The 14,667-nt window shown below is 42.8% G+C and overlaps 1 protein-coding gene across 1 annotated transcript in view; it reads right to left on the reverse strand.

Moving 5' to 3' along the window:
• scin (scinderin) overlaps positions 1–11,379 on the reverse strand; it is a 113,659-nt gene extending 102,280 nt beyond the window's left edge. Inside the window, exons 1-2 of the mRNA XM_080207411.1 lie at positions 11,080–11,379; positions 10,832–10,986 (exon numbers count right to left, since the gene is read on the reverse strand). Coding sequence (XP_080063537.1) covers positions 10,832–10,986; positions 11,080–11,272 — 348 coding nt within the window. The 5' untranslated portion in view covers positions 11,273–11,379. The remainder of the gene's footprint in view (positions 1–10,831; positions 10,987–11,079) is intronic.
• Between the last annotated feature and the right edge of the window lie 3,288 nt (positions 11,380–14,667).

The following is a 14,667-nucleotide window of genomic DNA, read 5'->3' on the forward strand; positions in this document are numbered from 1 at the left end:
ACCTAAAAGCTTATAACCTACAAGATCCTTCCACCGAACACCACCAGTACAGGACCAATGGCAACGGTTAACACATTGTCAAGTGAGAGGATATTATCTCTTTTGAAAGCTCTTGGAGTCATAAAGGTTTACAACATGGAAACAGGCTCGTCAGCCCAAATTGTCCATGCTGCTCTTTCTTTTTTTAAACCCCTAAGCGAACCCCAAGTGCTCGCATCTGGCCCATATCCCTCTATACCCATCATACCTACGTAATTATCTAAAGAGTCATCTCTTAAGTTGAAATGAAACCAAGGAAACAATCCCAACTTCTCCAATCTATTTTCATATGGAAGTTCCTCATTCCTGGAACCATTTTCGTGAATCTTTTCTGCACTTTTTCCAATAACTTCATATGCTTCCTAAAGTACAGTACCCAGAACTAAGCACAATATGCCGGCTGAGGGGTAATAATATCTTATACAAGCTCAACATTACTTCCTTGCTGTTGTACTCGATGCCTCTGTTAATAAAGGGGAGGATACTGTGTGCTTTACTAATCACTTTCTCAACCTGTCCTACCTCCTTCAATGACTTAGGCACATATACACCTAGGTCACTCTAGCACTTACAACTCTGAAGGGAGTGCATCTATTAGTTTATTTCAAGGAGATAACAAGGCAGGTTAATGAGAGAGGCACATTTTATGTTGTCTACATGGATTTCTACGAACCCAGATGGCAGACTTGCTCGGAAGTGATCAAAGGGAAAGTGGCAAGTTGGATCCAAATTTGGTGCAAGAACAGCAAGTAAAAAGTTGGGTGATTTTGCAACTGGAAGGTTATTTACAGGAAGTTTCCTCAAGGCTCAGTGTTAAGTCTCTTGCTTTCTGTGATGTATACAAATAATTTAAGTGTAGGATGTATAAATAAGAAGTTTGCTGATAATACAAAAAAAGGCTATATCACTGATTATGAGGAAGAAGCTGCAGACAGCAGCATGTGGACAGCACGATGGTTACTAATCACAGTGGGCAGCAGTGATGCCTCACAGCACTAGAGACCCGGATTCGATCCCCAGCTTGGCTCACTATCTGTGTAGAGTTTGTACGTTCTTGCCGTGTCTTCATGAGTTCCCTTCGGGTGCTCCAGTTTCCTCCCACAATCTGAAAGATGCGCTAGTTAGGTACATTGACCTGAACAGGCACCGGAGTTGGCGACTAGGGGAATTTCACAGTAACTTCATTGCAACGTTAATGTAAGCCTCACTTGTGACTAATAAATTAACTTTAAGATGTCAATGGACTGCTCAGGTGGGCAGAAAATGACTAATGGAATTCAACGCCGAGAAATGTAGAATAAAGCAGTTGGGAAAGGGAAATGAGACATAAGAATATAAAATAAATGGCGGAACACTGAGAAATGCACAGGAGCAGAGAGATTTTGAGGTGCACATCTATAGATTCTCTGAAGTTAGTAATACAAGTAGATAAGGTAGTCAAGGCATATGGGGTACTTTCCTTTTATGAGGATTATAAACAGCAGAAAGGTTATGTGGCATTAGTTAGACCACAGTTCAAGTTCTCTGTACAGTTCTGACCATATAACAGGAAGGGTGAGATTAAAGAGGGTGCAGAGGAGATTTACAACACCAGAACAAGAAAACATTAGCTATGAGGAAAGATTGAATAAGCTGAATTTGTTTTCTATGTAACAGTGGAGGCTTAGGTGAGATCTAATTGAGAAGTATAGGATAATGAGTGGCCTAGATATAATGGATAGGAAGGCCTGATCTTCCTTAGCAAGAAGATCAATATCTGGGGCATAATTTAAAATAATTGGTAGACTAATTAAAGGGGAATTGAGGAGAATTCTTTTTATCCAGAGGGTGGTGGAGATCATGAACTCACTAGCTGAAAGGGGGGCAGAGGTAAAAACCCTCATCATACTTAAAAATACTTGGACATGTTCTTTAAGTGCTGACTAATGGCGAAATAAGCAAAAAAAATACAACAATGGTCCAATTTAATAAAACAGGTTATATTCTTTTGCATGTTGATTTACATTCCCTGATCACACAATTATTTTACAAATAAGTTAGCTGTAAACAACATACTAATTCAGTTAAAAATTTCATAGGCTAATTTCCTGTGATCACACAGACAAGCTAACTTGAATGCTCTGTTACCACATTAACACATTTGTCATGAAAATTGATTTACATTCCAGGAAGGTGCTGTCTCAACTTCAGCATAAACCTCCACATTGCGGTTTGTGCATTTTGGCCTTCATTCTAACTAAAATGACAAATTTAGACTTCAGGTAAAACTGACAAGGCAATGACATCAGCATGCGTCAAACTGCACGATTGTTATGCCTTTCATCAAAATCTAAGGGCTTATCCATAACAGGACAAAGCTGCTACCAGCCTCTTCCAAATGTTACGGTTGAGTGCTCAGATATGAACCACTTCAGTAGTCAGGCCAATGCTGTTAAAGTGCTTTTTTGCTTTGTGTTGCATTTTGTTCCAGATCTGTCTCATGTCCTTGTCCACCCTGTTGATGGTTTGGTGATGAATATTCTGAGAAGGGCAACCTTGGGATGGCAGATAAGTTGTTCACACTGGAGGAACTGGCAATGATTAATCAACCAATTAGTCAGGTTGCGCAACATCTTCTTGAAGGTCTTGCCCTTTGTGTAGTCTTCAGTTGTGTGCGAAGCAATTTGGAATCAAAAATATTGACGTGCATAGCTGAGCAATATATAACTAATGCATTGCTGGGACCTACTTTTCAATCTCTATCATTGGATAGAGTATGCCTTGGAGTGCTCATAACCTCAGTGCAACTATTGTAGTTTGGAAAACCATCTCTCTTAGCGGAAATCCCAGATCATTGCTGATTATGGCATATTGTTGGTATGCCTTCTATTCATTACAAAATGATTCAAACTTGCTAAAGGTACAGGCTATGATAGCTTTTTGTTTGGTCGGCCGAGTTTCTGACTTACACAGAAACCCAGCATCATCATGTTTAGGATTTCTGAGCCTGGTCATTCCACTGAATGTGTCCACCAGCCAGGCTTCAGGGAATTGGTTTTGGGTGTGATCTTACCACCCGTACATGCCATGCTCCCGCTGCAGCAAGGTTGGAGAATTTGGTGCCTACCAAATCTCCGTGCACGCAGCGGTTTGGGAAAATTCCATTGGCGTGAATGACAGCAAGATTCCAGCCTTTGTCTGTCGTCCAGGTACACAATGACTCAAATCTCTGTTCCTGTATCAGAATTGGTTATTCCTACCAATAATCATGACCTCAGTGCTCTCAGGACAGAAAATGCATCAGATGGGGGAATAATGAATTTGATAGGACAAATGCACCCTGAAGAGTGAGAAAGAATGGAGCCAAGTCCTTAACAAGGTACCTCCTTGGTGTATAATGAGATGGAGCAATATTCATTATTCATTCCTTGCCTTCCAAAAGAGGCTTCAGTCAGCCTTTTCCAGGGACTATCAGGATTCATTTCCTGGTGGTTCTAGAAGTTGGCAATAGCAGTGGCAGAAGTCGTACTTCCTTATAATGTACTTATTAAATGCTTTGGGAGGTTTTATTATGTTAAACTTGTCTATATGTTGTTGTCATTAGATACACCTCAACCTCAAAGAACTCTTAGTTACTTCCCACCCAGATCTAAGCCCACATTATGGAGACAGCAGAAGCTCCTGTTACAGGAGCTCCTCACAAATCACTTGCCCAGCAGAACCATGCACTATAAAATATATACTAAAATGGCACCACCCTCCTGACCACAGCATAGATACACATCATTTCTCATTGAGTGGTGATCCCATCAGCTGAATGTGAAAAGGTTTCTGCAGCATCTATTTAACCTCTGTATGACCTTATCATGCTGATATTAGATGTGAGATAATGTGACAAATGAAGATCTCATACTATATAACATTTCGGGAACTTCTTCACTCAAAGGGTGGTGAATCTCTGGAATTCTCTGCCCGTTGAGGTAGTGGAGGCTGCCTCGCTAAATATTTTTAAGACGCGGGTTGATGGGTTTTTGATAAGCGAGGGGATTAAGGGTTATGGGGAGAGGGCGGGAATGTGGAACTGAGCCACGACAGATCAGCCATGATCTTATTGAATGGTGGGGCAGGCTCGAAGGGCTAGATGGCCTACTCCTGCTCCTATTTCTTATGTTCTTATGTTCTATACATAAGCTCATTGTTATTTCTAAAATTGAACAAAGATCTCTTAAACGGTTGTATTTATGTTTGTCTGTGTCCCTGAGAACATGCTACCTGGCAGTTTTGAGAAAACTTGCACCTCATTAACTCAGAGGATCCACTAATGCCTACCTGTGTACTGTACAGCCCAAATTCAAAGAGAGCTATACAAAGGGCATCTGCATTTAATAATCCAGGCTGGTCAACAGGAGATGAATCATCTGCTAAACTAAGCACCCTGTAATTATCCTTTCAATCCTAATGGTTGTCACACTTAACAGTCTTTATAATCCAGACAGTGGATACACCTTCTCTGTCAAAGGCCTGGTGGAGAGGTGGGAGCCATGTAACATGGATCTCTGATTTGTGAAACAAGCAATATTGACTTGCCAGCGCAACCTAATTTGCTGTTTACCATCTAACTAGCTGCCTCACAGACAAAGAGTTTATCCAGGTAGGACAACTGGCTCTTATCTATATGACTTCTGCTAGAAATTCTGTATCACTGCCGACAAGACTGATCCATCTCTGTGACTATCTCACTGTGTGAAGTCAACACCACCAAAAAGTGAATTATCCATCACAGATTTGCACCCAACTGAAAGGATATGCCATTGGATTTTGATTCTGATCTCTAGAAAGAAACAATAATTTTTTCCTCTGTGATCTCTGCCTGTAATTTTTTATTTTCTCAACTCTTTTTATTACCGGAGGAGGACGTTGTGGACCTTCTTTCTTGCATTTTTGAGTGCTTACAAATATCATCCTATCTCCTGTTTGCTGTGAAATTATTGATAATAAACTGGATTGCACCAAAACCAAGGGGTTGTTAAGTATTCCACTGCTTAAAAAGAGGGAAACACTTTTCTGTTTATGGACAGGGTGGTGAGAGGAAAAATTAGTTCTGTTTAAATTAACCCCTCCCCCTCCTGTTTGCAATGAGTGTTATGTACATTTTCACTCTGATCTTCCAAAGCTAACATTTCAAGTCTGTGAGATTCCAGATTGGCAATAGGATGAATGTCTGCTCTCAGGCTGATAGAAAATCCTATAGAGGGCAGCTTATGCTATGCCAATAATTTTAACACAGTAGCCTGCAAGTTCAATGTAGCCAAATCATGTTTGTTTGTGTTGTACCTTTAAATAACACAATAAAATTTATAAGGCAATGATTCTGCTTTATACTTGGTGTCATAAAGTCTGAAAGAATTAATATTTAATATCAACTGAATATTATGTATCCAAATTACTTAAACCTTTATAGTGTGGGAAATTTGGTTGGTGGGGGGAATAGTTTAACCTCCAAAAGTGAGCAGATTTGACAGTTTGGGGCAGGTAAGAAATTAAAATTTTGATAATTCCAAACTACCATAAACCCCACCCAGACCCAGTTGTAACTGAGGTGAGTCAGGGTGACCAATTCCCTCCAAAGAAGATGTATGCCTTCATTTTAACAACCTTCTAGTTCTTTATCCTGCACCTACTTTTACCCAATTTTTCCAGATCGTAATGATGCTGCCAGGTAAAAAGGCAAGACCAGCTGGATGCATAACTTCATTGCATTTATACAACATTGTTTGTGGGTTAAGAGGAAAGGGATGCTACTTTGGAACTGTCGCATATAATTATCCAACTCTGCATGTCCATGATGTGCCATCCTCTATCCACTCACCTCATCAGCCTGGTTCCTGTTTCCCTCATAATCAGAATACCAGCCTCAGTGATCTCTCTCTCTACCCCCTCGCCCCCAACCATCTTCATCCCCAACACCTGTCCCGCCCTCTTCCTCACCAGCATCTTCACTCTCCCCAGTAGCAACCCCTCTCCCCTCAATCAGCAATTCCTGCACAATTTCTCCCACTCTGACCCCAACTAGAATCCCTGCCAGCAATCTCTCCTTTTCTTTTGCTGCATTCTTGTCTTGTAGGCTTTTCTGCCTGGCTGGTAGCCAGGCTGTCAATCAGGCTGGTTGCTGGGCAGGAAACCTGGAGAAAAGGGTTTAAAAGGTATCCTGCAGTTACCCACTGCTGAACATTTAGGAAACACAAACTCCTCCATCTGTCTCTTTGAAAGCAAATCCCAAAGAACTTCACAGCCAGATGTGTAAGATAACAAAGTACTGTCTTAAAAAAAAGAGTCAAGAGGCTAGCACCAAGTTAATAACAAGCGCATTTGGTTCACTATTTTAACACAAGTGTTAAACTGGGTTAAACAGCACTCTGAGAAATGTCATGGCGAAACTTAGTGTATTCATAAGTAATAACACACACCATTGTGACTCAATGGTTATGAATGGACGAAGAGCAGCAAATTTCCATTACACAATTCCATGTTGACAATGCAGCGACACTGATGCAATTACATTTCAATGTAACTTCTATTCACCCTTGGATTAGGTTTGCCAAATACTTTTTAATGTTGAAAATGCACCTAAAAATAAACTGTTTCACTTATCGGAAAGAAACTAAAAGAAGTGCTGACTTGTTATATAAGGGTGATTAGGGATAATTAGGACAGTCTCATACTCTGCCCTCTGCTGAGTTATTTCATCAACAGCCAGGACCGCAGTGGGAGCTCTACACTTGGTCATGGTGTTCCTGGAATGGGAGGGGAATTAGATGGACGTCCAGCTTCTTATCATTCATTATCCCAGCCAGTCTTGTTAGGAGGTACAGAAAGAATTTTCTACTTTTCCATACCAGCTTTAAGGAAAGCACTAGGGGCCCAGGTTTGATTCTGGCCATGGGTGGAGTTTGCACATTCTCCATGTGCTCTGATTTCCTCCCACGGACCAAAGATGTGCAGGTTAGGTGGATTGGCCATGCTAAATTGCCCCTTAGTGTCCAAAGATGTGTAGGTTAGGTGGATTAGGGGCAGCATGGTGGCTCAGTGGTCAGCACTGCTGCCTCACAGCACCAGGGACCTGGGTTTGATTCCCAGCTTGGGTCACTGTCTGTGTGGAGTCTGCACATTCTCTGCATATCTGCATGGGTTTCTTCCGGGTGCTCCGGTTTCCTCCCACAGTCCAAAAGACACACTGGTTAGAGGCATTGGCCATGCTCAATTCTGCCTCAGTGTACCCGAACAGGCGCCAGAGTGTGGCAACTAGCAGATTTTCCCAGTATTTTCATTGCAGTGTTAATATAAGCCTACTTGTGACTAATAAGTGAATAAAATTTATTAGCCATGGTAAATAAGAACATAAGTAATAGGAGCAGGAGTAGGCCATCTAGCCCTTCGAGCCTGCCTCGCCATTCAATAAGATCATGGCTGATCTGAAGTGGATCAGTTCCACTTTCCCGCTTTCTCCCCATAACTTTTAATTCCCTTGTCTATCAGAAACCTATCTACCCATGACTTAAATATATTTAGCGAGGTAGCCTCCACCACTTCAACGGGCAGAGAATTCCAGAGATTCACCACCCTTTCAGTGAAGAAGTTCCTCCTCAACTCCGATCTAAACTGACCCCCCTTATCTTGAGGCTGTGTCCTCTAGTCCTGCTATCCTTTCCAAGCGGGAAGAATCTCTCTACTTCTACCCTATCCATCCCCTTCATTATCTTATACGTCTCTATAAGATCCCCCCTCATCCTTCTAAACTCCAACGAGTACAGACCCAGTCTATTTAGTCTCCCTTCATAGGCCAACCCCCTCATCTTCGGTAAATGCGAGGGGTAATGGGGATAGGGTAGGGCGGGATGCAGGGGGTGGAGGGGGAGTGATATGATGTTCTAGAAACCATAGAGAATTACAGCTCAGAAACAGGCCTTTTGGCCCTTGTCTGTGCCAAACCATTTTTTGCCTAGTCCCACTGACCTGCACTTGAACCATATCCCTCCATACCCCTCTCATCCATGAACCCGTCCAAGTTTTTCCTAAATGTTAAAAGTGACCCCGCATTTACCACTTTATCTGGCAGCTCATTCCACACTCACACCACTCTCTGCGTGAAGAAGCCCCCCCCAATATTCCCTTTAAACTTTTCTCCTTTCACCCTTAACCCATGCCCTCTGGTTTTTTTCTCCCCTAGCCTCGGTGGAAATAAGATTCAAGGAGGTTACTAAATCTGGGAAATCAACCATAGTGAAAACAAGTATGCATTGGCAACTCTTTTCTCACATTCCATGGCAGATGTGCCCCTACTTATGAATGTGATTTGTACGGACAACTAAAAACCTGACAGTCAAAAAATTTGGGAAAATATTTCAAAATATATATTCCCCCATCCATATTTTGATGGTCAGGTTTTTAGTTTCTGCAATTATAATTTTGACAATATCTTCCAAAGGGAATTCCTCTAATTCTGTGCAATGTTCAGATGACAACAAGATGAAAGAAAGGGTCCAAGGCTGCTCCAGAGGCAGGTTAGCTGCACCCAAAGTTGTCCATACAAATCACATTCATAAGTAGGGGCACATCTGCCATGGAATGAGAGAGAAGAGTTGCCAATACAAACTTCTTTTCACTATGGTTGATTTCCCAGATTTAGTAATTCCTCAAATCTTATTTCCAACCAAGTGCCACCACGGGGGCAAATCTTCCAAGTTTACCGCATGACTCTGAACATTTGAGCACCTGGCTCATGGCTACAGAGACATCAACAATCCAGTTACAGATTACAGATGTATTATACAGGTCACTAATTGCTCACTAGGACACTGTATTTTAATTATCTTTCCCATAGATAATTAGGCAGCACAAAGAAGATGCTACATTATTTTCAGCTTCAAGATTCTCCCAAGTCCATCCTCCCCGCCATCCTTTCCCCTCCAACCAGAGATCCATCTGAGTCCGCCTCCCTCCTCTGGTGGATGTCAGCAGAAGGCCAGGAAGGTGCTGCAGGCTCTCAAAGGACTGCAGGTAGGATGGATGGTAGAGGGAGACCAGTGATCGAGGTAGGTTGGGGGTGTGCTCTGCCAAGAGGGGCCTGCCTCCTAGCGGAGTCTGATCGCGGGGGGGGGGGGGGGGGGGTTGGGGGGGGGGGGCTGCCTCCCAGGGGTCTGATCTGGGGGGGGGTGGGCTAGCCAGGGTGGTTAGTGGGGTCGGGGGGGGGGGGGGGGTGAGTCTGTGAAGAATGGTTGAAGAAGATGGGCTTCGGAGGTTCCCCTGCAAAATAGGAATCAGCTTTGGATTTTTATTCTGCAGGTTGCTTACAGCGCAGATCCGGATCAGGCCAGAAGACAGTAAATTAGGATTTGGCGGTAGAGTTGGGTGTGTGGTTCATTAAGTTGATTTAAAAGCATGCTAATACATTTAAATTATCGGGCCGCCCGATTCAGGCACAGACCTGATTCGTGCCCGAATTGAGTGTCAGTAAAGGCACGATCTGCTCGGATTTAGATGCAGATCGCATTAAAGGCCCGATGCCCGAACTTACCACAATTTCATTTTTGGTAAAATCGAGCCCGATATTTCTGCTTATGAAAGAGACTAGGACCAGGGGACACAGTTTAAAAATAAATGGTTTCTTATTTAAGACAGGGATGAAGAGAAACGTTTTCTCTCAGAAGGTCATGAGTCTGTGAAATTGTCTTTCTCAGACAGCAGTGGAGGCTGGGTCATTTAACATTTTTTAAGATTAAGTCAAATAGATTCTTAATTAACAAGGGAGTCAAAAGATAAGGAAAAAAGCAAAGGGCACAATCTGAATAGCCATGATTATGTTAAATGGTAGAGTGAGCAGGAAGGGCCAGATGGTCAGTGCCTGCTCATAATTTGTATATGTTCTGAGCAGTAACAGTCCACGAGACTGACTAGGGACAGTCCAGTACAGTGACTGGAGATTGCCAAAGAGACTGAGCAAAAACAGTCTGTGAGACTGACCGGTTGCAGTCCACAAACCTAAACAGGACACTGACTGGTGTCAGTCTATGTGAACACCACACAAAAAGGCCAGAATTTCCCGCCCGCAGTCAATGGGCCTTTGCAAGGTCCATCCCTGTCCGCTCTGATTCCCATGGTGGGCAGGGTGGGAAAATTCCACCCAGGGTGTCAATGGGTTTTTACCCTCTCGGTCTCTCAAAGTAGAAGTATTGGCCAAGTTGAGGTTTACTTCCTATTAGGGTGAGATAAATCTGTCTGTAAAACCTATTGCATTTTAATATACATAAAACCAATTGATTAGAAAGTTTGTCACCCTGGTTGTTCTTCCTGGTCATTACCTTAAAGCATGAAAAAAGTTAAAATAAAAATCCACGGCACATACAGTCGATGTGCATGTATGATAACAGGAACTGGGTTGCATTTAATGACTGTACAAATATATTTTCAACTAACTGTCCTGACTCACATGGAAAATGTTATGTAACACATAGGAAAGAAAAAATGTGCAATGAAGGAATTGGAAATTAGCATTTGATACAGTTGTGCCAACTTTATAGTTTAAGTGACATAATTAAGTGTTAATGTAACACTGTGGACCCTTACCTTAGTTGCCGTCCATTTGTATGCTTTGAACAAGTGATTTTATAGCTTTCAATAATTAAACTTACTCTGTGGAGTACTGGCACCAGAGAAGAACAACAACAAACTAGACAAAACAAATGAAAGTGCTGATGATGGGAAGAGGAGGACACAGCCGGTTATAGGATTTGAAAACACCGAGGGATCTATCTACCTTGTACTTTAGTCCTCCTTTGAAATAGCCAACGAAAGTGTTGGATTCGTAATCCTGCAGCTCCCGATATTGGACCGGTTTGCCATTCAGGTAGTCATCCATCTGCACGGTGAAAATCGCAGCGGCGCTACTCTCATCCTGGGAGCACTCTTTGCCTAGAGAGAAATGAAAGTTTGAAATGATCACCGCCGCGTCTTATTGCAAAAAAAAACTAGACAATGTCGCAGACAAGTTTAATTCGGCCTCACCTAACCAGAAATGCAGATTGTAGGAGAAGTTATTCCTTCTCACTATGGTTTGCATCACCAGGTAAGCGTCTCCCACATAGAAACTGCCATGGAAATTCTGCGGGACCGGCACCAATTCTAAATGCTCCACTCTCCAGACCTGGATACCTTCCTTCTTGCCCGCGTTTTCGAACTCCTTGTGGTACAGCACCATCCTGCCCCGTCCCCAGATCCGAGCTGACCCTGAACTCTCCCTCCAAACTTTGCTACAGCGCTCAGTAACTCTGCACACTTACAGCTTTAAAGGAAATAAGGGGGGGCGTGTGCGAGCAGACGTCAGATTCCCGGCTACGGAACTGAGCAATATGTACAAAAAAAAAGCCGTGGACGAGTTAGTGAGAACTGGATTCCGACTGGAAAAGCATTGCCGTCGGGGGGCCTGGGCTGGTTCGCAATGAGCCTCTGAGAGTTAAGAGCCGCCCAGAGTCTGAAGTCAACTTTGACAAACTTCCCCTCGAACAGCTTTTCCCCCGGATTGTGCCGGCTTCTTCAGAGCCTGATGTTTTAAGTTGAAATTTTTAAAGTTCAAGTTTATTTATTATTGTCACAAGTAGGCTTATACCTTAACACTGCCATGAAGTTACTGTGAAAATAAACGCAGGCACAAATGAATGGGAAGGAATGAGAATGGATAGGGTGATTCTATGCTTTGTGCTCTTTATAAACTAAATCTTAGGACGCTTGCACTGGTATTCTTCCCCTGGGGATTGAGATGAAAAGAGCCGCATAACTCTGGAGTCAGATTCCACGATGAGGCTGGTAGGTTTGACAGGTCCCCAGTGAGGCTCCAGCTCAGATTCTGAAGTTGTTCCCCACCCTCCAACAACGGAGAAAACTCCAGGGCAACGTTAAGCCAGGCTTAAAATGTTGCCTTTACTTGATGCTTCGTAATGTTTTGAGAAAACATCTGCAGAAAATGCAGATGTATGGGATTGTGGGTAATCTAGGAAGTTGGATCAGGAATTGGCTATCAGATAGGAGACAGAGGGTGGTGGTGGATGGTAAATATTCATCATGGAGTGCAGTTACGAGTGGTGTGCCTCAGGGATCTGTTTTGGGGCCACTGTTGTTTGTAATTTTTATTAATGATCTGGATGAGGGTATAGTTGGGTGGATTAGTAAATTTGCTGATGACACCAAAATTGGAGGTGTGGTAGATTGTGAGGAAGGGTGTCATAGTCTGCAGGGAGACTTAGATAGGTTGCAGAGCTGGGCCGAGAGGTGGCGGATGGAATTTAATGCGGAGAAGTGTGAGGTAATTCACTTTGGTAGGAGCAACAGATGTGTCGAGTATAGGGCTAACGGGAGGACTTTGAATAGTGTGGATGAACAGAGGGATCTAGGTGTGTGTGTACATAGATCCCTGAAAGTTGGGAATCAAGTAGATAAGGTTGTCAAGAAGGCGTACGGTGTCTTGGCGTTTATTGGTAGGGGGATTGAATTTAGGAGTCGCAGCGTCATGTTGCAACTGTACACAACTCTGGTGTGGCCGCACTTGGAGTACTGTGTGCAGTTCTGGTCCCCGCATTACAAGAAGGATGTGGAGGCGTTGGAGAGGGTGCAGAGGAGGTTTACTAGGATGTTGCCTGGTATGGAGGGGAGGTCCTATGAGGAGAGACTGAGGGATCTAGGGTTGTTTTCGTTGGAAAGAAGGCGGCTAAGAGGGGATCTTATTGAAACATATAAGATGATTAGAGGTTTAGATAGGGTGGATAGTGATAGCCTTTTTCCTCGGATGGAGAAAGCTAGCACGAGGGGGCATGGATTTAAATTAAGGGGGGGTAGCTACAGGACGGATGTCAGGGGTAGGTTCTTTACCCAGCGGGTGGTGAGGGATTGGAATGCCCTGCCTGCTGCAGTTGTAAATGCGTCTAGTTTGGGGGCGTTTAAGAGATCTCTGGATAGGTTTATGGACGAAATGGGATTGGTATAGGCTAGTGGGTCATTGTTTTTGTAACTGGTCGGCGCAACATCGTGGGCCGAAGGGCCTGTTCTGCGCTGTAATGTTCTATGTTCTATGTTCTATGTTCTATGTTCTAAAACAGACAATCCCACTTGCATTTTCAAAACACTAAACACTTACCATCAGGCAGGAGTACAGGGTTCTGCCATGGATGTGAAAGGTTGTCAAACAGGGATTCTGCTCACTGTGCCTTGCCTAGGGTTGCTGAGCCTCCAAGATTGCCCTGTGGTCTCCCAGGAGTTGATGTTTAACCTGCTTCAGGCCAGGACAGATAGCAGCTTCTGGTGGGATACAAGAGAGTGGTGGTTCAGATACTGCTGTGTATATGATGGATTTAACTAGATTTGGAGGATCTATCGAAGGATGCTCATCACTTTGACCTCCCGATAGCCCTCATCTGTTTTGCGGCTTATTTAATGTGATTCTCAATGGTATGAGAAATTATAGAGGCATGAAAAGATCATGTTCTTTTTGTTATTTTCATTGACCACTTTTGTATGCTAGCTCTAAAAATATCACAAATGGAGAAAAGAAGTGGTCTGTTTGACTAAGCAGAGTGTTTGGAGGCAGGACATCATGCAATTAACTCCCTAGAGATACTTCTAACCACAGATAAACATAAAGTATTGCAGATGCTGGAATCTGAAACAAAAACAAAAAATGCTGGAGAATTTCAGCAGGTCAGACAGCATCTGTGGAGAGAGAATAGATCTGGTGTTTCGAATCAGGATGACCCTTCATCTTAGCTCTGACAAAACATTAGTTTTGTTCTCTCTCCACAGATGCTGTCAGACCTGCTGAAATTCTCCAGCAATTCCTCTTTATATTTCTAACCCTATTTGGCAACTCTAGTTTTGCACTCTCCAACTACCAGTTTCATGCCTGAACACTGTTTAACCACACCCTTGGAGAAGACTATTGACAAGAAAAGCTCTCAGGCAGTAGGCCCCACCAGTACATGATTCATTCTTATAGCCTTCAGCTAGGAGGTTTTCATTGATTCAATTATACTGCTGAATGGACAATTTGCTAAGATAAATCCTTCAACGCCTTTTATCTTTCTCTCTTACATTGCACACACATTTAAGGGTCAATTTTAATTGCTTTGTTGGAATGGTACAGATGGATGGTATAAAGGGGGCAGGGGGCAGCTCATTAAGCTGAGCTAATGTATTTGTATTTTCTTAGGTTTCCCCTGTGCTTTCAGGGTAGAGTTTTGATTAGGTTGATAGACAGGAACAGATTCATGTGCTGAATGGGAGAAACTAATTATTGCTATAACAAATTAATTAGCTTAACTTTCAGCAATTAAACAATATTTAAACATTAATGCCGCTCTCAACAGAAGATCATAACTAATCTGACAAGTCATGGACGTCCTCCCACCCCAGCGAGATAGGAACTAACTTTCAATGAAAAAGTTATAAGCAGATAAGGTTATTGGCATCTGAACCATAATTTAATTTAAAAATCTCAGGAGGCTAAATAGAGACAAAACTGACAGCAAAGTCTGGTAGGAAATGGCGTGTAGCCAGTTGGTTTGAATGTAACCCTACAGAGTGTAAAGTGGATTTAACTATGTATAA

The sequence above is a fragment of the Carcharhinus amblyrhynchos genome, chromosome 2 (genome assembly GCF_965287045.1).
Source record: "Carcharhinus amblyrhynchos chromosome 2, sCarAmb.v2.hapA, whole genome shotgun sequence".
In the NCBI taxonomy this organism is placed as follows: Eukaryota; Metazoa; Chordata; class Chondrichthyes; order Carcharhiniformes; family Carcharhinidae; genus Carcharhinus; species Carcharhinus amblyrhynchos.